Source organism: Kogia breviceps, chromosome 4, assembly GCF_026419965.1.
Source record: "Kogia breviceps isolate mKogBre1 chromosome 4, mKogBre1 haplotype 1, whole genome shotgun sequence".
Classification (NCBI taxonomy): Eukaryota; Metazoa; Chordata; class Mammalia; order Artiodactyla; family Physeteridae; genus Kogia; species Kogia breviceps.
The window spans coordinates 172,920,206-172,942,166 of NC_081313.1; the positions used below are offsets into that span (position 1 = coordinate 172,920,206).

Genomic DNA, 21,961 nt, shown 5'->3' on the forward strand with positions numbered 1-21,961 from the left:
CATGTGGCTAGCAAGTTTCCTGGGACACACTGGCAGACAGCTTGGGCTGACATCGCCCACCAGAGCCCACTTCCTCCTCCCACACAGAGTAAAAGAGAACTTGAGGTCTGGTCTCCTGGGTACTAGGACTCATTTTTCTCGTGCCTCAATTGCTTATTTTAACTCCAGACTCTGCCCTCTCCCCCTTCTACCAGGAGTGGGCCGAGCTCCCTCCCAGGGCCAATCAGAGCAGGAATACAGCTGGCCAATCGAGTTAGCGCACTCGCTTTCCGCCCCTTCCCGCTTCCTCCCCTTAAAGGGATTAAGGTGCCTCTGCTTGGGCGTGCCTGCTTACGCCTGCAAGGTTTTCGTGGCCCCTTTAAAAGGCAGAGCCTTGAAAGAGCGGAGTCCTAGGACGAACCAATGACAGGCCCCATTTGGCCTCTTCCCCGCCCGCCCCCTCCGGAGGTCAAAAGCCTTGGTCAGTAGCACTGTGGCCTGTGCGGTGAGCCTGGGGGCTCCAGGTAAGGACTGGCTATAGGGGCGAAGGGCGCAAAGGGCCAGGGGAGCCAGTCCGCTCAGACGCCTCCATTCCTCCAGGTCGGCCTTGGTTGTTCCTCTCGCCAGCTCGCTGCCCACATGGCCCTGAGAGGCGTCTATGGGCGGCTCCTGAGCCGCGGACCCAGCCTGCGAGTCCTTCGTTCCTGGAGCTCGGCGGCAACGCAAACCGGTCAGTGCCGGACCGGGGGTGGGATGGGGAGGGAGAAACTTGAGGCTCGGGGACTTTCCCGGGGTTATTTTCCCGTCCTGTGTTTGCAGAAAAAGGCGGGAAGACCCAGAGCCGATCTGCCAAGTGTAAGGACCCCTTGTCGCGCCGTGCGTCTGCGGCCCTTGTCCAACTACTGTCTGTCTGTCCTGGATGGGCTCTGTCCCGGAATCCGAGGGCTGCCCAGGCGGGGAGGCAGGGCCGCTGAGGCAATTAGTTTCCCCGAGAAAGCCCACTTTGTCAGTCCTGTTTGCAGCCCACATTTGTTGGGAACGAAATGGGGGTTGAGGGATGGGGCTGATGATTCTGGGGGAGGGGAGGGTGTGGTGGTCGGGTGGGCAGGGATGAGCCCCACCTCCTCCAACTTTGTCCAGCCTCACGGCCCGAGTTTGACTGGAGGGACCCACTATTGCTGGAGGAGCAGCTGACAGCAGATGAGGTCCTCATCAGGGACACCTTCCGCACCTACTGCCAGGAGCGCCTCATGCCCCGCATCCTGCTGGCCAATCGCAATGAAGGTGCCCAGGCAGGCGGGTGGGCACCCTGGAGCTACCGCTGCCACCTGAACCCCACTCTCCACCATTCACACCAGCTATTCCTGCTCTAGCTGGACCTTAGGGAACCTCTGGCCCTGGGTTGGGGCTCCAATGGGCCAAGGCTGGGCCTGAAGTTGGGCATCTGTCCCTTTGCAGTTTTTCACCGGGAGATCATCTCAGAGATGGGGGAGCTGGGTGTGCTGGGCCCCACCATCAAAGGTAGGGACAAATTTCTCTCCACACTCTGCAGCCCCCACTGTGTCCTGAAAAGCCCCTTCCTTTCCTTGAGCCTAGTTTCCCAGTCTGTAAAGAGAGGCTGTTAATCCCTCTGTCTGAAGTGGCTGTGGGGATGAAACCCTCAAGTAAGGGCCAGCTTGGTACCCTCTCCTTGGGTGCCCCTATGTAGCTCTGTCTCTTGGGCCCCAGGAGTCACTGATCTCAGCTGGGCAGGGCTTTGTCCCCCATTGCCCTATTTCTCCCCTCCCCGCTCCCCGCCCCACCAGGGTATGGCTGTGCTGGAGTCTCATCTGTGGCCTATGGGCTCCTGGCCCGAGAGCTGGAGCGAGTGGACAGTGGCTACAGGTCAGCTATGAGTGTCCAGTCCTCCCTTGTCATGCACCCTATCTACGCGTACGGCAGCAAGGAGCAGCAACAGAAGTACCTGCCCCGGCTGGGTGAGCAGCTGCCTGTGGAGCCTGGTGGAAGGAAGGCAGTCCCGATGGTCTGAAACTCAGGGGCAGGGCTATCGCCAGGTCTGCCTTCTGTCCTCACCCCAAGGATATTACCATTGGCCACTCAGGCCCCCTGCCAGACCCTGGGCTTCACCCCCACATCTGATTCTCCTAGGTCTTTTTTTTTTTCCCTAGGTCTCTTAACTCTGCCCCTTCCTCACCACCATCATTTCCCCCAGGATTTGCTTTCTGTACTCCCCATTCCAGTACAAAGTTTAAAGTCTTAAGTTCCTAAGCAGGTCCACAAAACCCCACGGGCCTCTGCTGATCTTTCCACCTCATCTCTGGCCGCTCCCTTGATTGCTCCTTCCCAGCCACACTCAACTACTTGGAATTCTCAGTTGTACCACTAGGCCTTTGCACATCCTGGTCCCTCTACCAGGACTGCTCTTCACACCTTTTCCTGCTTAACTCCTTTTCACTGCCCTTCAAGACAGTTTAGCCCACCCTTTCCTGACTTGTATTGGGCCTCACCCCATCATGGCATTGTGACTGTGGCCTGGGTGAGACCTGTCCGCCCACCACCTGGGAGTGCTGTGAGGGCAGGGCTGGATCTGCCTTGGCCTGGCTCAGTGGAGAGGCTGACAATCTTCAGTAGAGGGAATGAATGGTGGAGAGGCAGCCTGGTGACCCTGTCTCATGCCTGCAGCCAAGGGGGAGCTCCTGGGCTGCTTTGGGCTCACAGAGCCTAACCATGGGAGTGACCCCAGCAGCATGGAGACCAGAGCCCGCCAGAACCCGTCCGGCAGGAGCTACACCCTCAATGGGGCCAAGACCTGGTGAGGGGCCTGGGCGCCTCAGGCAGGTGGGCAAGGGCAGTGGGTGATGGCCAGATGCCTCACTGCCTGTCCTGCCTCCAGGATCACCAACTCACCTGTGGCCGACCTGTTTGTAGTGTGGGCTCGGTGCGAAGATAGTTGCATTCGGGGCTTCCTGTTGGAGAAGGGGATGCGGGGCCTCTCGGCCCCCAAGATTGAGGGAAAGTTCTCTCTGCGGGCCTCAGCCACGGGTATGATTATCATGGACGATGTGGAAGTGCCAGAGGAGAATGTGCTTCCCAAGGCATCTGGTCTGGCGGTAAGCAGCAGCCACCTTGGGAACTGGCATCAGGTCACCTGCTGGTTCTCTTTTCTTGGGCCGGCACCATGCTAGAGACCCGGCTGGGGAACAGACACACATGGAGTTCACACAGTAGTGATTTGGAGAGGTTCTGCCTGGCCCACTGATGTGCAGAAGCTGCCCCATTTTGGTGACCATCTCACTCGTGCTGGCTCTGCCCAGTACATATAGGCCTGAGCAAGCTTAATCCTTTGATGCATGTGCATCTTCCTGTCTCCTTACACAGCCCCTAGGTCTGAGCATCCAATCCAGACCCTGGGCTGGGTAGAACTGTATGCAAACCAAGAGTGAGCAGGCAGTGAGCAAGACCTTATGTGCATGAGCTTTGGTGTCAAGGCCGTGTGTGACTTAAACAGTTGCCCTGAGTCCCCCTTGTTTACACTGACTGCATGTCTTGGGTGTCTGGGGAGGGGGCCTCCCCCTCCTACTTAAAAGTTAGTTCTGCGCAGGCCTCTCATCTCCTCTTGGTGGTGCTGAGGCCCCCTCTGAACCCTGCAGGGTCCTTTTGGCTGCCTAAACAACGCCCGCTATGGCATCACCTGGGGTGTGCTTGGAGCTGCTGAGTTCTGTTTGCACACGGCCCGGCAGTACACCCTGGACAGGTGTGTAGGGGCTGCCATGAGAACTCCTGGGGGGGTGTGTGGGGCTTGGGTTCCGTCTCTTACCCCCCTATCCCTGGCCCCCACCCACGAGACCTAAGTTCCCTGCTCTGTGAAATGGCCAAGGAAGTCCTTCTGAGCAGTGAGGGGCTCAGTCAACAATAGGGCCAGAGTGAGCTGCATGGGGGCTGAGGCAGCATAGGAAGGCCCTAGGACAGGACTGGGGAGTGGAGCCCTCCTTGTATTTACCCTGACCCTGACCACATAGGATCCAGTTTGGTGTCCCACTGGCCAAGAACCAACTGATTCAGAAGAAGCTGGCAGACATGCTCACCGAGATCACGCTGGGCCTTCACGCCTGCCTGCAGCTCGGCCGCTTGAAGGATCAAGACAAGTAGGGACTGTGTGTTTGGGGAGGAAGCGGGAGGCAGCTGTGGTGGGAGGACCCAGTGCCCCTTCTGGGCCTGGTGGCAGCTGGCCCTGGAGAGAGAGGTCCTTCCTGCCTGGTGGCCCCTTGGGACCCATCCCTTCCTGCCTCTCCCTCATTAGGAGCTGTGTCTGTTACTGTGACGGTAACCGTCCTCCCCAGCTGGGTTTGCCCAGGGTGTAGGGATGCCTGGATGCCCAAAGCAGGGTCAGTTCTTTATAATCCAATGCTTGTTACACATCTGTGCTGTTCCCAGGGCCACCCCGGAAATGATCTCCCTGCTGAAGAGGAATAACTGTGGGAAGGCCCTAGACATTGCCCGCCAGGCCCGAGACATGCTGGGAGGAAATGGGATTTCTGACGAGTATCACGTGATCCGGCATGCCATGAACCTGGAGGCCGTGAACACCTATGAAGGTGGGGGCCGGATCCCTGGGGTGGGGTTCACAGTGGCCTCACGTCTGGGGAAGAGGACAGCAGACCCAAGTCCTACTCCCAGCTGTCACCAGTCGGCAGCATGACCTGGGGCAAGTCCCACCCTGTGTCCCTCATCTGGAGTGGCCCATACTGGGACCGTGGAAGTAAACCCTCCCAGTCCTTTCCTTCATTATGCTCCAGGGGAGGGATGTTCCCAAGCCTGCTTACGGCTTCCTCAGGCATTTCCAGAGCAGGGCATTAATGCCCAGCGAGCTGGTGGATACAAGGGAGTGAGAGTGCAGCTACATACAGGAATCACCACTCCATTTTATGTGAGAAAAAAAGAGAAAAGGTAAATCATTTGCAGGCTGTGGTGTTTGCACCTGACAACTAGTTGTGACTCGCATGGGGCTCAGAACCCCTTGCCTAATGGGAAGACAGACAGAGAAAAAGATAATTTAAAAGAAAAGAGATGTGGGTAATTCCCTGGCGGTCCAGTGGTTAGGACTTGGCCTTTTCACTGCGGTGGCCTGGGTTCAATCCCTGGTTGGGAAACTAAAACCCCACAAGCCGTGGTGCAGCCAAAAAAAAAAAAAGAGGTGTACAATTCCAGTGTGAGTCACACAGAACTAGAGGGAGCTGTAACAGGCACTCAATCTCTTAGGAAGGAAGTGGGACCCTGTTAAGCCTCGAGGGAGGTGTAGGAGCTCCCTGGGCAGAGATGGTGAAATAGCATCCATGTGTTCTTCTGGATGGGACATTCCAGAAACAGCAAGGAGGGCTGGGGGTGGGGGTTTTCTACAGGCATGACAATGACCCGGAGGACAAGCACAGGGCACCTTCAGATAGTTTTACGCAGGGGAGGGACGGGGTCAGATTTGCACTTTAGGAAGAAAATAGAATTATTTTGCTCCATAAAAAGGAGGCCATAATCTCTGCCTTCCACCTCTGGAAGCTGAGGAAGAGCAAATGAGAACACTGAGGGCTGTAAAGTATTACTTAGACGTGTGGATGTGGGATGGGATGTGGAATGTGGGGCGTGGGGCGGTGGCTCTCGGATGGGGGATCATCTGGGACAGGCAACTAATTGTCTGATGTTTGCTTTCCCATTCCTCCTGTGGGTGAGAAAGGGCCTGATCCATTTCTGCAGAGCTCATCAGCTCTTTCCACCTCTGTGGGAAGAAAGCATGGCTGGGTTGAAAATCAAATGTTTAATCAACCATGTGGGGTTGGGGTCAGGTGAATCGGGGAGCACCAAAGCTTGGCCCATGGTGGGGGCTGGAGTCGCTGCAGTTTTGGGCCTGGCACAAGGAGCTTTGGGTTGGTTGGTCGGTCAGTTTTTGCCAAGATGCATTACAGAACTCGGAAAAACAATTTTCTCAGCATGGCCAGAATGGTGGCTTCTGAGCCTTTCCTTGGTGGCTGTCACTAAGGGAGGCTCTCCTGGCAGCCGTCAGCATTCGCTGTCTTTGTGGGTCTGTTCTTCTTCCAAAGTAGTAGCCTGTGGGGAGACATGAAGATTGACTTTAAAGGGAAGTTGTGAGCTGTTAAGACTCCAAACCAACCCTGCATTTATCTTGCCCAGGCACTCATGACATCCATGCTCTGATCCTCGGAAGGGCAATCACAGGGATCCAGGCGTTCACAGCCAGCAAGTGAACCCACTTCACCTGGGAGCCCGGATGGTACCAAACCCCTTCGCAGGGAGACACTGCGCTCTGAGCTTAGGCAGGGAGGTGGCAGATGGAGCCAATTCTTCTGGTGGGAAGTGAGAGACGCTGATTTTTAAATATCAAAATTTCCCTTTTGAAGTCATTCAAATGTGTTCCTTAAAAAGAAGATGGGACTCTCTGTACTGAGTTTCTCGATCCAGTTTTAACTGTGGATGGGAACAGACTCCACTCACCTTGGAACAGAAGCTCCCTTCGACAGGGGAGCAGGGAGAGGGAAGGAGAGTGACAGAAGCAACTTGTGAGACCCACTTGGTGTCTGACTACACAAACTACCCCCTCCACACAGCAAGAGTTTACTCTGCACCCTCTGACCCTCCCATCTTAGGGTAAGTGCCTTATGCTGGACGTTGGAGCAGCGTGAGGGGGGAAGAGAGAATAATAAAGAGTCTGCATGTCTGAGCCCACAGTGTTGGACCACAGTTACTTGTAACCACCCGAGAAGTTATTTCAGTCACAGGAGAAAGGAACATGTGTCGGGGCTGTGAAGCGCGCTGGGACCTGGTGGGGATTTCCCTCTCCCCAGAGTGATCCATGCCTGAGTCTTGGGCTCGGCTGTAATAAATAAACCCGGTTAGGCACTGCCAGGGCTCAGGGCTGAGGGCAGAGGGGACTTTGTCCTTTCTGTCACCACAGAGCTGACGCACAGTGTGGGAAATAACGGTCCAGCTTCTCAGTTCGGACTCACCACATTACAGGGGAGCATGGGGCCACAAATGGGATGGCAAGAGCCCCAGGGCTTTTGCAGTAATAGTGGCCCCTGTGGGGTTTAGGGCCCGGTGGTGCTAATGTCCTTGTTCTCTGTTGACATTTACTTTCATCTTAGCTGCTACAACTCTCGTTCCTCCGGCGGCACCCATGTGCATGTGTGAGTTCAGTCATACCTCAGGCTGGCCGCACAGGTCTCTGTACACAGTCTCCACCGTGTGGCACACTTCTTTGAGCTCTGTTTCCAGGTGACTGATCTTTGCCATTTTTTGGGTGAACTCTTGGAGCTTTTCCTGAATGATCTTGTTGTGGTTATTATAAATCTGATACATCCTCTCCTCTAGCTTCTCTGTCAGGTCTGAAACCTTTGAAAGAATAAGATGTGTTCTTTGAAAGTCAAACAAGAGGCATCACAAGACATTTGTTCTAGCTGGCTCTTTAAGATTTCTGCAATTTATCATATAAAAGTGGTAAAAGCAACTCCTGTGACTGGAGGTGAAATTGCCTATATGTTAAGTTTTTCTTTCTAAGAAGCAAGGTGCGAGAATTCCCTGGTGGTCCAGTGGTAAAGAATCCGCCTTCCAATGCAGGGGACACGGGCTCAATCCCTGGTCGGGGAACTAAGATCCCACATGCCATGGGGCAACTAAGCCCACATGCCACAACTATTGAGCTCCCGCACCTCATCTAGAGAGCCCGCGTGCCACAGAGCCCACGCACCACAACTAGAGAGAGGAAAACCCGCACGCCACAGCTAGAGAGAAGACTGCGCGCCGCAACTAGAGAGAAACCCTAGCAGACCGTGCGCCATAAAGAAAAAGATCCCGCATGCCTCAGCAAAGATCCCATGTGCCGTAACTAAGACCCAATGCAGCCAAAAAAAAAAAAAAAAAGGAAAATAAATAAATAAAATAAAATAAATATTTTTTAAAAACAAGGTGTAAAATTATGTATAAGCTCAACCAGGTTAGGAAGAAAGTACATAGAACAGAGACTGGAAGAAAACATGCAACAAAGTGGCTTCTGGGTGGTGGTATCATAAGGGTGTTTTTATATTTTTTCCTCTACTCTCTAAATTTTCTATGTACAAGTTAGGTAGGGACGGTGGGGGGCAGGGAAAAAAGTCAGCCTGTCATTGAGAGATGACATGTGGAATCCACAAGCTGTCCAGCTCACAGGACCCATTACGCATTCGGAAGAAGCATCGGCGGGGAGAACCATTAACACCAGACCTGAACATAACATCAGGCTTTCTTAGACATACGCCCCAGCCATGCAGGGACCTCCACTCTCCTGTCACAAATCATTCGACTTCTGGAGGACAAATGGGTGTGACAATGCAGGTTATGCCTCAATGCCCTCCTGCCACAGCCATTAGTCCTGGCATGAAGTAAGGGCCTGGGCTGTGGGTGCAGATGAACCTTGGCTTCTTATCCTGGTTCTCTCACTTGGGCAAATTATTTCCAAACCTTACTTTTCCCATCTACAAAATGGGTCCAGTCTCTGCAGGATTGTTGTAAGGGTGAAATGAGGTACTGCATGCAAACTGCCTAGCACCATGCTGGGAACATAACTGCAGTTCATTCCCTCCCCTTTCACTTTTTACATAAAGAACCCCCTCCCCTTTCACTGGGGCTTGGCAGTATGTGGGGGGAAATCTGTCACCTTGATCCTGAGGCTGTCTCTGAAGTTGGTCATGAGGGCATGGTCCTTCTGCCTGCTCTCGTTGATGTTTTCGATCAGCTCCTGGGCCCTCTTCTTCAGGATGTTGATGCTCGAGTCCAGAGAGGAGAAGTAGGGTCCTGACTTCCCTTCCAGCATCATCAGCTGGCGGTTGGCACTGGAGGTGGCGATAGAGGGGCTAGAAACCTGACTTCTGAAATTATAGGAAACTGAGATCAGCGCCGAACTCTGTTGACAGTGGCTGATCTGAATTAGCTGTGTGGTGGGAGGAGAACGTGTGTTGTGTGTCTCTCGTGGGTGACACTTGTTTATTTCATTCACACATACACCCCCACCCCACCCCTGAGAGGCAGGGATGGCATCCCATCTTATAACTGTGAAAACAGACTCAGGAGCACAAACAAAATCTGCCCAAGGTTCCAGAACAAGAAGATATGCCTGACTGCAAAGCCCACAGTCGTTTTATTACACCAACTTGCTGCTTTGAAATGAGCATCAATAATATTAAAAATAGTTTAGATGCTTTCTTAGATGATCTTCCTGTCACCAGCCTGCTGAATCCCTTTCCATCCCTTTCTAAACCTACTTAGTGATGCTCATAGCAGCATGCAGACCACCTGGGGCTAGTGTACCTGTGTGTCTCTGCTCCCATCTGGTAAGGTGGCCTGTCAAGAGGTAGTTATGGGGGGCTTCCCTGGTGGCACAGTTGTTAAGAATCCGCCTGCCAAGGCAGGGGACACGGGTTCGAGCCCTGGTCCGGGAAGATCCCACATGACGCGGAGCAACTAAGCCCGTGTGCCACAACTACTGAGCCTGCGCTCTAGAGCCCGCAAGCCACAACTACCGAGCCCGCGTGCCACAACTACTGAAGCCCGCACGACTAGAGCCCGTGCTCCGCAATGAGAAGCCACCGCAATAAGAAGCCCGCGCACTGCAACGAAGAGTAGCCCCCACTCGCCGCAACTAGAGAAAGCCCATGCGCAGCAGCGAAGACCCAACACAGCCAAAAATAAATAAATAAAATTTTTTAAAAAGAGGTAGTTATGTTAAAAAATAAAACTTAAAAGAATAACCCTCAAAAGAGTTAGTTATGTTTGTCCCACACTGTACACATGACTATAATTATGCAATTCATTAAATATCGTGTTAGCTAGTGACATGCGAAAAAGGGACGGGTGTCTACTAAAGCTAAATGGAATGAATAAAGGTGACCCTAATAAAACATAACTATTAAATCAAGTGTGGGGGAGACAGATATATATTGGGACCAAGAACACAAAAATCTAGAAGGATTCTGCATACAGATCGCTTTGTCAAGGCCTGTAAGTTTTTGCTCTGCTATAAAAACACAAAAGTGGAAATTGTGGGTAATGCATTATGAATGAGCTTATGCAAAAAAAAGAAAAATGTTGCAGTCTGATCAGCAGACCCATTGGTGTTTTAAATTAAGCTAAAATGTTTAAGGTGAGTTGCTTTTTTTTTTGGCCATTTCTTTGTCTGCCACGCACCATGCTAAACTACATGCCTCATCTTGCTGCATCCTCACAACCACGCTTTGGGGTCTATCCCCATCATCTTTACCTCATAGCTGAGGACACAGGCTCAGCGTGGTTGTGTCACTTTCTCAGGATCACCAGCCAGTCTGTGCAGAGCCGCATGTGGCGCCCAGTTGGCCTGACCCCCGGCCTGTGTCCTGCTTCCCCCAAAGTCCTCAGTTTCCTCCTCGCCCCCTGAGGTGCTTCCAGCTCTGAATGGCTGACTCGGAGGTGCCAACCCAGCAGTTCCTCAACACACCAGTTCACACACAACCATAAAGTCAGCCATGACTGCAAGCCAGGCACAGCTACTTAGAAAAACACGTTTTGATTTTTGGATGCTTCCTCCATACCACTATTTTTTTGACTTCTCCCCGACTGCCTGAGCTCTTCATTTTGGCTCAGGATGCAGGCACAGTGAAACCTGGGTGCACGAGAGCCAGGCTCTCACTGACACAAAAGTCCTCCGGCCCGAGACGCTGGCTGTGTCCTTGTCCTCGTGTATTCCTTACCAGAAGTTTTCTTGCCCCTGGGCCTTTGCATTTGTTCTCTGACTGTGAGAGCTAGCCCAGACCACGGCATCTCAAAGCCGCCTATGACCTATGCTTGTCACTGTTCACACCCTTATCTCCCCATTTATCTCTGCATTCCCAGCATCCAGCACATAGTAAGTCCTCCACTGTTTGCTGAATGAGTGAAGGATACTGATCTAGTCCTCCCTCCTCTGGCTTCACATAAAGCATTCAAGTTCATCTGCCTCCAAAGCCAGACACTTGTGTTCAGTGCCTTTATCAAGATGAGAAAGTGTGCCTCTGATCAAGACAGACATTTTATAGCAAAGCCTTATAGCAGCTAGAAAACAACAGACCAACGAAAGTCTCCCTGGGCATTCTTGTTAAAAAACGTTTTGCTGTCCCTGGTACCTACCTCTCATGGGAAGAATAATAAAAGTGCATCAAATAAATGAATGAATGACTAGCAAGGGCTTTCATTACCATCCATGCTTTCATGTCTCCCAAACTTCTTTTTTTTTTAAAATAAATTTATTTTATTTTTGGCTGTGTTGTGTCTTCTTTGCTGCACGTGGGCTTTCTCTAATTGTGGCAAGCAGGGGCTAATCTTTGTTGCATTGCGCAGACTTCTTGTTGTGGTGGCTTCTCTTGTTGCGGAGCACAGGCTCTGGACGCATGGTCTTCAGTAGTTGTGGCACGCCGGCTTCAGTAGTTGTGGCTCGCAGGCTCTAGAGTGCAGGCTCAGTAGTTGTGGCGCACGGGCTTAATTGCTCTGTGACATATGGGATCTTCCCGGACCAGGGCTCGAACCCGTGTCCCCTGCATTGGCAGGCGGATTCTTAACTACTGCGCCACCAGGGAAGCCCTCTCCCAAACTTCTGAGCCGCTAACAAGGTACCTGACTATCCCCAGGCCCATTCCACTTGGCTGTTCCAGAGGCATTTCAAACTCCTCTAAATTTGCACACCAGGGACTTCCCTGGTGGTCCAGTGGTTAAGACTCCATGTTTCCAGGACTTCCCTGGTGGCACAGTGGTTAAGAATCCGCCTGCCAATGCAGGGGACACGGGTTCGAGCCCTGGTCTGGGAAGATCCCAAGATCCCATATGCCATGGAGCAACCAAGCTCATGTGCCACAACTACTGAGCCTGCGGGCCACACTACTGAAGCCCGTGTGCCCTAGAGCCTGTGCTCCTCAACAAGAGAAGCCACCGCAATGAGAAGCCCACACACCTCCATGAAGAGTAGCCCCTGCTCGCCGCCATAAATAAATAAATAAATAAATAAATAAATAAATAAATAAATAAATAAAAGACTCCACGCTTCCAATGAAGGGGATCCCTGGTCGAGGAACTAAGATCCCACATGCAGGGCAGCGTGGCCAAAAAAACCAACAGCATAAAAAACTGCACACCAGCCCAAGGTTGTCCTCCCTCCTCATTTCAGTGAATGACACCAAAAGCCACCTGGTTCCCAAGCCAGAAACTTAGCAGTCAGCCTGGAGCCTGGCTTCTTCTCTCTGTCTTTCCAAATCCAGTCACAAAATCCTTTCATTTCCACCTCCTGAATTTCTCCCAAATCTATCCTCTCCTCCCCACCCAACCATTCACAACCCCACGCCTATCATTCTCACCTGGGCCCTAGTGACCTTATAACCGCAGTCTGACGTCCCACTTCTGCTACAAGAGCCCCCACCAGCTGCAGGAGCAAGTAAATTCCCTAGCACAGCACACAAGGCTTTCCAGGGCCCTGGCCTCCACCTTCTCTTTTCACCCTCCACTCCCAGCAACTTGAAACCTTCCACAATTTCACCAAACTCATCAACCTTTGCCTGAAATGATTGTTCCTTTCTGTCAACGTCACGAGGCAACGTTTGGAGCATCCTTACCTCACCTTTGCTTTCTAATCACAACACTGCCAGTTTGTACACTAGATTCCCCCCAGGCGCCATACACGCTCTGGGCAGGGGCTGCCTTGCCTTCATTCCAAAGGCATCACAACTATTTGCCGAAAACCTAAATGAATGAACTGCTGCTGGAGACAGAGCCAGATGTAACATTCTTGCTCTGAAGCCACTTTACACCCAAAGTTGCTTTGTTGTCCCAACAGTATAGGATTCTGAAACTAAAATCAATGATACAACCAGGTGCTTCTTTTTGTGTAATTGCTCACAACCTGCTTGAGCTGCTAACTGTTCAAAGTTTCTCCTTTTTCAAGCTGAGGGGATAAAGCTGGAACTGGTCTTCGTGGCATCTACACGAATGGTGAAAAATCAATGGAATTCAGCTCACTCAAATTTCGTTCTGGGACAAAGGCCTGCATCAGATGTCTGCAGAGAGCTTTTTGATTTTTCCCAACCTCTCCTTTGGGGATTTATTCCTTTCCATTTCATTTTTCTTAATACTCAGCAGCTGCATATTAATCAGGATGCTAATGAATCATAGGCTTCCCTGGGCCTGCATTCACCAATTAACTTTAATAAACAAAATGCACCGTGTCCTCTCCACCGGCTTCGCCCCATTCCCGAGCCTGCCTCTGTTGCCCAACCCTGGATGGAGGCCAGGGAATGGAAGTCAGCTCAACACAGTAGGCCGCGTGTGCACGGGGTAGGGCAGTGGGGGGGTCGGGATGGGGGCTGTGAACACATCCCTCCACTCATCTATGACAGTCTGTCCTTCTAAGGAGTACCTAATTCGGCTTTGAGGATTAGGACCTAGTTCCCCGAGAAGAGCTCAGGCTGGCAGGGGGCCCGGGAACTGCGGAGGAAATGGGTTTAAGCGAAAGAGACCATCTGTTCGCTCCAGGTAAAGCTGTGATTGGCAGGCGTGTGAGCCAGAGCCACCCGCTGGTGGGGCCCTCCCTCCGTGGCCTCTAACAGATATACAAGTAAACAATCCGCCAGCCACTTATGACCACCGCAGGCAGCAGTCCCAGGAGGGGAGGCAAGCTAATCAAACATTCAAGGAGGAACACAACAGAATCTTTGGCGCTTGAGCAAAATAATGTCTTGCTGAAGTACAGCCAGGAAGGGGGAAGGTTTGCATTGAAGCTGCGGAGCCCATTCCTTTCATCCTCTGCTCTTCTCGCCCGAAATGTGCTCACATTTTAATCATGTCACTGAGAGTCTGCTGCTGGATCTATTAACTGGTCCGTGCACTGGTTCTCATCCGTCTGCTTCTCAGCCCAAAGCTCTTTCGGAACTCCCTGAAGTCTCTCAATGACTTCACAATTGTCTGTGTCTCCTCACCACTTAGATCCCAGTCTAAACATACTATTTGAGGGACGGTGTTCTCAAACTACTTCAGTTATTTACTTCTTTTTGTCCTGGTCTCCAATTGACTGCACACACCTGGAAACCATTCCGCCCCGCGGTCTGGTTTACAACTGAGGAATCTGGGAGGCAAGAGGAAGCTGGCTTTGTGTGTGCAGTCCTCAGGCGCCCTGTCCTGAGCCTCATTCTATCCCCAGGTGAGCTCCTTCACGGAAGCAGCACCATCTCCAGCCCCTGCCCCCCCCCACCCTGAATTCTACGTCAGAAGGTCCAACCCCTATCTTGGACGCATTCATGTGTATGTCTCTGGTCACCACAGACTCAACAAGGGCAAAATACAACTTCTGTTTCTGCCAGCTGGAAACTGCCCCAAACCAGAAAGCAGGGAGCAGTAGTGGCAGGGGAAGCCTTGATATGTAGTGTTTGCCAGTTTCCATGGTGCAGAGACTCCCACTATAGCCAATTTCAAGCTACTAACATGAAGTTGCTAAATGCCAGGTTGGGAAGAGATGTGTAGAACTGGCTCTTGAGGGCAGGAGCTGGCTCCAGCACACCGCAGCTGGGAGACATGCTCAGCTCAACACCTTCCTCATGCCTACATTAAATGACCCCCGTCATCTTCTCTCCATCTGCCCTGCTAGATGCCACCCCTGAAGAAGCCTCCCACCTATCTCCCAGGTCCACTCAGGCCCCCTCCCACCCATCCTTCACAGAGCAGCCGGTGTCTTTTTATAACAGGAACCTGAGCATGTTACTTCTATGACCCAACCATTCCCCACCTAGGTATCTACCCAAGAGAAATGAAAACTTGTACATGGGTGTTCATAGCAGCATTACTCACAAGAGCCAAAGAAGAGAAACAACCCAAATTTCCATCAGCTGACGAATGGATAAATAAAACGTGGTACATCCATAATATAGAATATTATTCAGCCACACAGAGGAATGAAGTTCTGATACATGTTACAACATGGATGAACCCTGAACACATTATGCTCAGTGAAAGAAGCCAGTCACAAAGGATCACATCATTGTATGATTCTACTTATATGAAATATCCAGCAGAGGCAAATCTGTAGAGACAGAAAGTAGAGTTGTGGTTGACAGGGCCTGGGAAGGACGCAGGGACTGGGAGGTGATGGTTAAGGGGTCAAAGGATTATTTCAGGGAAATGAAAATGTTAAAAAGTTGACTGTGGTAATGGTTGCAGAGCTCTGTGAATGTACTAAAAACAATTGAATTGTACATTTTAAGTAAGTGAAGTGTATGGTATATGAATTATATCTCAATAAAGCTGTTACCAAAAAAAAAAAAAAAAAATCCTTAGGATCAAGTCCACAGCCGACAAAATGCCCTGTGACCTAGCCTGTGCTGAGTCCCCCTCTGGCACTCACTCCCCTGCCCACAAGGGGAAAATTTTCCTAGCTACCTGACCTCCTCCATGTCAGTACTTGTTCCGTATATGCCTTTCCTGTCAGATGGAAGCACTGGGAGTGTATGAGCATGTCTGTCAGTGTACCCTGGGTGTCACTGCTGCCAATCACGATGCCTGACACGCTGGGCTTCCCACTGTTTTGTGAACACACCAGGCCTGCTCCTGCCTCAGGGACTTGGTACTTGCAGCTCCCTCTGCCTGGAATGTTTGGGGTCCTGGGCGCCTCCTGGCTGGCTCCTCCTCATGTGACCTCCTTAGAGATCTCCAGCTACTCGAAACTTCCTGTCGCTCTAGTTGCTCCTTCTCTGTTTTGTTTCTTCACAGCACTTGCCACCAAGTGAAATCACATTTTTAAAAAAATTACCTACCTTTTCGAAAGGCAGCTTGGCAATAGACCCAGGATAGCCAACACAATATTAAAGAAGAATGAAGTTGGAAGACTGATGCTACTTGATTTCAAGACTTACTCTAAAGCTGCAGCGATCCAGACTGTGTGGTACCGGTGAAAGAATAGAAAAATAGGTCAATGGAACAGAATAGAGAGCCCAGAAATAGACCCACACATATAAAGTCAACTTATCTTTGACAAAGGAACAAAGAAAATTCAGTGGAGAAAGGAGAGTCTTTTCAACAAATGGTGTTGGAACAACTGGACATCCACATGCAAAAAGAGTGAAGTTGGACACAGACCTTGAACCTTTCACAAAATTTTTCTCAAAATAGATATCATAGCCCTAAATTAAAACACAAAACTATAAAACTCCTAGAAGATATCATAGGAGAAAATCTAGATGGCTTTGGGTTTGGTGGTGACTTCTTAGTTACAATATCAAAAGAAAAAATTGGTTAGTTGGACTTTATTAAAATTTAAAACTTCTACTCTGCAAAACACACCATTAAGATAATGAAAAGACAGGTCGCAGATTGGGGGCAAATCTTCACAAAACACAAATTAGATAAAGGACTGACACCCAAAATATATAAAAAACTCTTGAAACTTGGCAATAAGAAAACAAAAAATCCAATTTAAAAATAAGCAGGGCTTCCCTGGTGGCACAGTGGTTGAGAGTCCACCTGCCGATGCAGGGGACACGGGTTTGTGCCCCGGTCTGGGAAGATCCCACATGCCGCGGAGCGGCTGGGCCCGTGAGCCATGGCCGCTGAGCCTGCGTGTCCGGAGGCTGTGCGTCCGGAGCCTGTGCTCCACAACGGGAGAGTCCACAACAGTGAGAGGCCCGTGTACCGCAAAAAAATAAAAATTAAAAAATAAAAATAAGCAAAAGATCTGAACAGATACCTCACCAAAAAAGATATACAGATGTCAAACAAGCATATGAAAAGATGTTCAACTTCATACTTGGTAAAGAAGTTGCAAATCAACACAACGATACCACTACCGCCTGTTAGAATGGGGAAAATCAAAGACACTGACAACACAAAATGCTGGTGAGGATGTGGAGAAACAGGAACTCTCATTAATTGAAGATAGGAATGTAAAATGGTTCAGCCACTTTGGAAGACATTTTGGTAGATTCTTACAAAACTAAAAATACTCTCACCATATGATCTAACAATTGTGCTCCTTGGTATTTACCCAAAGGAGCTGAAAATTTACACCCACACAAAACCTGCATATGAATGTTTATAGCAACTTTATTCATAATTCTAAAACTTGGAAGCAACCAAGATGTCCTTCAACAGGTGAGTAGATAAACTGGGGTACATTGTGTAAATTACTAAGTGTGTATTACTAAGTGAAAGAAAGTCAGCTCCAAGAGAGCAGGAATTCTGATTTGTTCACTATTATATCCCCAGCATCTAAAATAGTATTTGGGTAAAGAAGACACTTGATAAATACTTGGTGAATAAATGTGCAAGAAAACAATGTTTTTTTAAAGTCATCCATGACACTGCTCTTTCTCTTACTCCAACATCGAATCCCCTAGCAGTTTATGTCAGTTCTATCTTCTTAAATCTATCCAGAATCTGGCCACTTCTCATCACCTACATGGATCCACCCTGGGTCAAGTTAGGGTCATCTTGCACATAAATTATTCCAATTGCCTCATCACTGGATCACTGGCCTCCCTGCTTCCAATCCCACTCTCAATAATCTGTTCTCTACACAGCAGCTAGAGGGAGCCTTTTAGTCCAGAGGACTACAAACTTCTATAAAGGGCCAGATAGGAAGTCTTCTGCTTTGCAGGCCATATGGTCTCAGGTGCAACAATTCACCTCTGCAGAAGCAACCCTGTTATAATAAAACTTTATTAACAACAGTCCTCACCCTGCTGTAGTCACTTCCTGTCACTCCTCTATTCCAAATCTTTTCATGGGTAATTATCATCCAAAGTCCCATTACCTGTCTGACTGTATCTCTTACTATCTTCCTCTTACTCATGCTGCTCCAGCACAGTCCTCCCTCCAAGCCTTTGCAGCTGCTGTTTCTCTGCCTGGAGTGTCGTCCTCCTTACCCTCATGGTTCACTTGTCACCTCCTCCGTGAAGCCTTCCCTGACCCTCTGATCTAAACTGGCCACCTGGACCACCTAGAGGGGTGGGATAGGGAGGGTGGGAAGGAGACGCAAGAGGGAGGAGATATGGTGATATATGTATATGTATTGCTGATTCATTTTGCTATAGAGCAGAAACTAACACACCATTGTAAAGCAATTATACTCCAATAAAGATGTAAAAAAAAAAAAAAAAAGAGCAGCTTCTAAGATCACTAGAGTCTGGTGGGTCTAGGAACATGAGCCCTGTTGGTTTTCAGAGTTAGATATTTGGGGAGCTTATCTCTCCAGCGTATGTCTTCAAAGTTGAAATGCCTGAGGAGTGGGTTTGAACCCTTCAGTCCTCAGGGAGAAGCTCCAGGGTTTGAGTTCCCTCCTGCTTATGGGACACCACACTGGGGGTAGGGTACATGGTGAGATTGTTTCCTAGTCTTTCCTACCCACTTTGATGTGATTTTCTTCTCATTTGCGTAATGTGTAGTTATTACTCAGTCAGCCTTTAGGTTTTTATAAGAGGAAGTTGTTCCATATGTAGCTGTAGACTCTTGGGAGAAGGGGCGTTCACAGGCATCATACTGGGTTGGCCAAAAAGTTCGTTCGGGTTTTTCTGACTATTTTATGGAACATTCGAACAAACTTTTTGGCCAATCCAATACATAGCTGTCGTGAACAGGAACTGCTATATGATGTTCTTAAGCAATTTTTTCTTCATTTTCAAATTAACTCCAGGTACCTAAGGGCCTCTTCAAAGCAATACTTGGCTGGATTAATTTAGATTGGCTAATGCATATATATATATAAGTTGTTTTCTAGTTGTTGAAAGCTTATTTTATAATTTAGACTTAGCTGATTTAGACTGGCTTTGCATCAGAATAAACAAAACATATTTTACCAACTTAAAAATAAATAAATAAACTGGCCACCTGTCACTCTCTCCTTATTTTGTCCCCCAGAGCGCTTAACATCCCCTGACTACTGCATATTCCCGAGTTTACAGATGTTCTCCTAGAATGTCACCTCACCGCTGTGTCCCCAGAACTTCCATCCCAGGCACATGGGAGATGCTGGACGAGTCCGTGCAACAAATGCGACAAGAGCAGACACTGGTAGGGTCTTGTGGAAGAAAAGGGTGAATGAGAGGGACTCAGGGGTCTGTTTGGACTCGATGGGCCGGGTTCTTCCTCACCTAGCTGGCCCTCGACCAGCCTCCTCTTCGCGGCTCTCCTCGCCTTGCTGCTGCTCCTGGCTCTCCCCCAACAGCTGTGGCTCCTGGTCCTTGCACTCTACCTGGGGCATGTCCACCTGTGAGCACGGCCAGCGCTTGAGAGGTCGAAGGAGGGCGAGAAGTGGTCAGATCCCCCTCCTCCCGTCCCTTCAACCCTGGACACCTCTGTCTGCCGCTGCAGCATGTTGGGGACCCGCAGGAGAGACGAGGGGTGCTGGGAAGGGCACCACGAGGACCGCGGGGGTCCTGTGCCTGGAGCACAGGAGGACTGAGGTGGGGAGAACTGGAGGGGCCGGGGTGAGGACAGGTGCTCCGGATGCGGTGCTGGGGGGCCTGGGCTAATTGGTGTGCAAGTTGGCTCAAGGCCTTCAAGGAGGGAAAAGAAGTAGGAGAAAAAGAAGAAGAAAAACGGGTGAGGCGCGTGGATGTCTGAGTCTGTCTCTACCCTACTCCTGCCACTCGCCATGCGTGGAAGTCGGTCCTGCCTGGGCTGTCAGCGCGTCAGTCACACAATCAGTCGGTTAGTCAGGGCCCGGTAGGTCAGTCAGGAAATCGGAGCCCAGTTGGGCGAGGAGGCGCCGCGATGGCAGGAGACAAGCGGCAGGGCTCGGGTTCGTCGGGGAAGCTCAAGATCACTGCCATTCCCTGCCCGTCCGCCCGCCCACCGCCCGCGCGAAAGAAACAAGCGCAGCGTACTCCCTGCCGCTCCATTCCGTCTTTTCCCGCCTTCTTGTTCGCGCCCTCTGCGTACGCGCCGGCCCCGCCCCCGGGATGCCCCGCCCCCAAGATGGACCGCGGTGCGTACTCCTGGCCCCGCCTCTTTCGGGGAACTTCCGAGCGCAGCGGGGCGGGGACGGCCGTTAAGTGGCGGTTGGGCTGTCTAGGGGCTGCGCGCGCAGCCGGCACCGCCGGGAGGAGCCTGTGGTCGCTGAGCGGGCGTGTGCGCATGTGTGAGGTTCCAGGGCCCAAGGTGAGTAGGGGAATCCTGAGAATCCTGCGCTCATTCCTTATGATTCCGTTCATCTGCTCTGCCCGGAGAAGTCTTTCCAATAAAAAATTCTGACCTTTGCTGTCCCTTGATTACGACCTATTGCCCTCGGTGAAAAAGTTTATGCAGTTACCACCTTGAATCAGAGTTACCTGCGCTCCAAAACCGGAAGCTCCTTGAAAGCATGGGGGCCTGGCCTTTAAGAATTGGGCCCATACCCCTTAATAATAGTAGTAATAACAATAATTAGTTAATAGTGACAACAATAATAGTAATTGGCGCACAAGGAGCCACCGACTGGGAGAAAATATTTAACAACTTGTATCCAGTATCTACAAAGACCTCTTGCAACTCAGTGAGACAGAAAAAAACCCAGTTAAAAAATGGGCAAAGGATTTGACACGGTTGGGCAAAAGCCCTGAGGTCTGAGCAAGCACAGTGCCTTTGAGGAGTAGCCAGGCCTGGTGGGGCGAGCAGAGCTTGGAGGAAGCAGTGGGTGAAGGATGAAGGGTTGGGACTTTGTCCCAACTGACTGGGAAGGAGGTGGAGCCCCTCTGAGGGGCACCTGTCACAGTGTTCATGAAAGGGAGACAGTGGGAATCTGCTCACGTTGCTCAGCCCTTCTGTGCAGGGCTCTGTCCCCGGCCACACACTAGAGCACACACCTTTATGCCTACGTTCTGGAGAACTGGGTTTCAATCTGGGCTCTTACCAGTAGGGGTGATCATTAAACTACCACTCACTCTCAAAACCCATCTTTGTCTAATAGCAAGGCGATAAAATCTAAAACATGAGACTATTATAAGGGTTTCAGGGATAAACATTTGGAACACATTGAGTTCAATAAACAGTGGCGAACAGTATCTTGTGGCAAAGCTACAAGTTAAATGAGATGCATCTTCCTGCAGCATCAGATTTGAAGATTTGAGGATTATCTACTGGGAAAAATCTCACTTACTTTTAAGCATGCATACACAAACACACTGGCACCAAACCAAAACAAAGGCGACACAGAAGATGCAGGATTTTTTTGGTGCGCGGTCTGTGTAACATTTGAAAACATGCAAATTGAAACCATGTCTTTGTTAAAGTGACACATGTAAGTAGCAACAGTTTAAAAGCACATGAGAATGATAAACACCAAATTCAGGAGGCGGCAACCTTGGTGGGCTGGGGACAAAAGAAACTAGGGTCTTCAAACCATTAGTCGCACAGATCTAAAAAGTCAAAGATCCAAAGAAAATATAATCTATGTTCAGATTCGAATGAACAAGGGGTGGATTCTTGGGTGTTTACTGTATTATGCTTCATATTATATATGCTTCACCCTCACCAGCCTTTACTTTTTAAATGGTTTCTACCCCTCCCTCCGATTCTTTTTTTTTTTTTTTTTTAAGTTGTTGGGGGTAGGAGTTTATTAATTTATTTTTGCTGTGTTGGGTCTTTGTTTCTGTGCGAGGGCTTTCTCTAGTTGTGGCAAGCGGGGGCCACTCTGCATCGCGGTGCGCGGGTCTCTCACTATCGCGGCCTCTCTTGTTGTGGAGCACAGGCTCCAGACGCGCAGGCTCAGTAATTGTGGGTCACGGGCCCAGTTGCTCCGCGGCATGTGGGATCCTCCCAGACCAGGGCTCGAACCCGTGTCCCCTGCATTAGCAGGCAGATTCTCAACCACCGCACCACCAGGGAAGCCCCCTCCCTCCATTTCTTTATCTGTTCATCCTTTCTCTCATGCCTCCCCAGGTCCCTCCCCACCCCCACCCCACGTCAGCTCCTGAAGGCAGGGACCCGA

The 21,961-nt window shown here is 50.4% G+C and overlaps 2 protein-coding genes across 4 annotated transcripts; one reads left to right on the forward strand and one right to left on the reverse strand.

The window, feature by feature from the left end:
• The first annotated feature begins 294 nt into the window (after positions 1 to 294).
• On the forward strand, positions 295 to 6,706 carry GCDH (glutaryl-CoA dehydrogenase). 3 transcript variants are annotated; one of them, XM_059061422.2, is made up of 12 exons: positions 295 to 503; positions 580 to 709; positions 799 to 834; positions 1,120 to 1,263; positions 1,438 to 1,500; positions 1,785 to 1,955; positions 2,662 to 2,791; positions 2,873 to 3,089; positions 3,630 to 3,733; positions 3,999 to 4,124; positions 4,414 to 4,574; positions 6,160 to 6,706. In XM_059061422.2, the coding sequence occupies exons 2-12, from the start codon at positions 619 to 621 to the stop codon at positions 6,231 to 6,233; spliced, it is 1,317 nt and encodes a 438-aa protein (XP_058917405.1). In that variant the 5' UTR covers positions 295 to 503; positions 580 to 618; the 3' UTR covers positions 6,234 to 6,706. The 3 variants fall into 3 exon arrangements, with proteins under 3 accessions (XP_058917405.1, XP_066888734.1, XP_058917404.1); XM_067032633.1 differs by lacking the exon at positions 799 to 834; XM_059061421.2 differs by lacking the exon at positions 6,160 to 6,706 and having other exon boundaries at positions 435 to 503; positions 4,414 to 4,749.
• Positions 5,771 to 19,967, reverse strand: SYCE2 (synaptonemal complex central element protein 2). Its single transcript, XM_059061425.2, has 5 exons — positions 19,881 to 19,967; positions 19,146 to 19,261; positions 8,678 to 8,888; positions 7,189 to 7,377; positions 5,771 to 6,075 (listed from the first exon to the last, which is right to left on the reverse strand). The coding sequence occupies exons 1-5, from the start codon at positions 19,893 to 19,895 to the stop codon at positions 6,028 to 6,030; spliced, it is 579 nt and encodes a 192-aa protein (XP_058917408.1). The 5' UTR covers positions 19,896 to 19,967; the 3' UTR covers positions 5,771 to 6,027.
• Between the last annotated feature and the right edge of the window lie 1,994 nt (positions 19,968 to 21,961).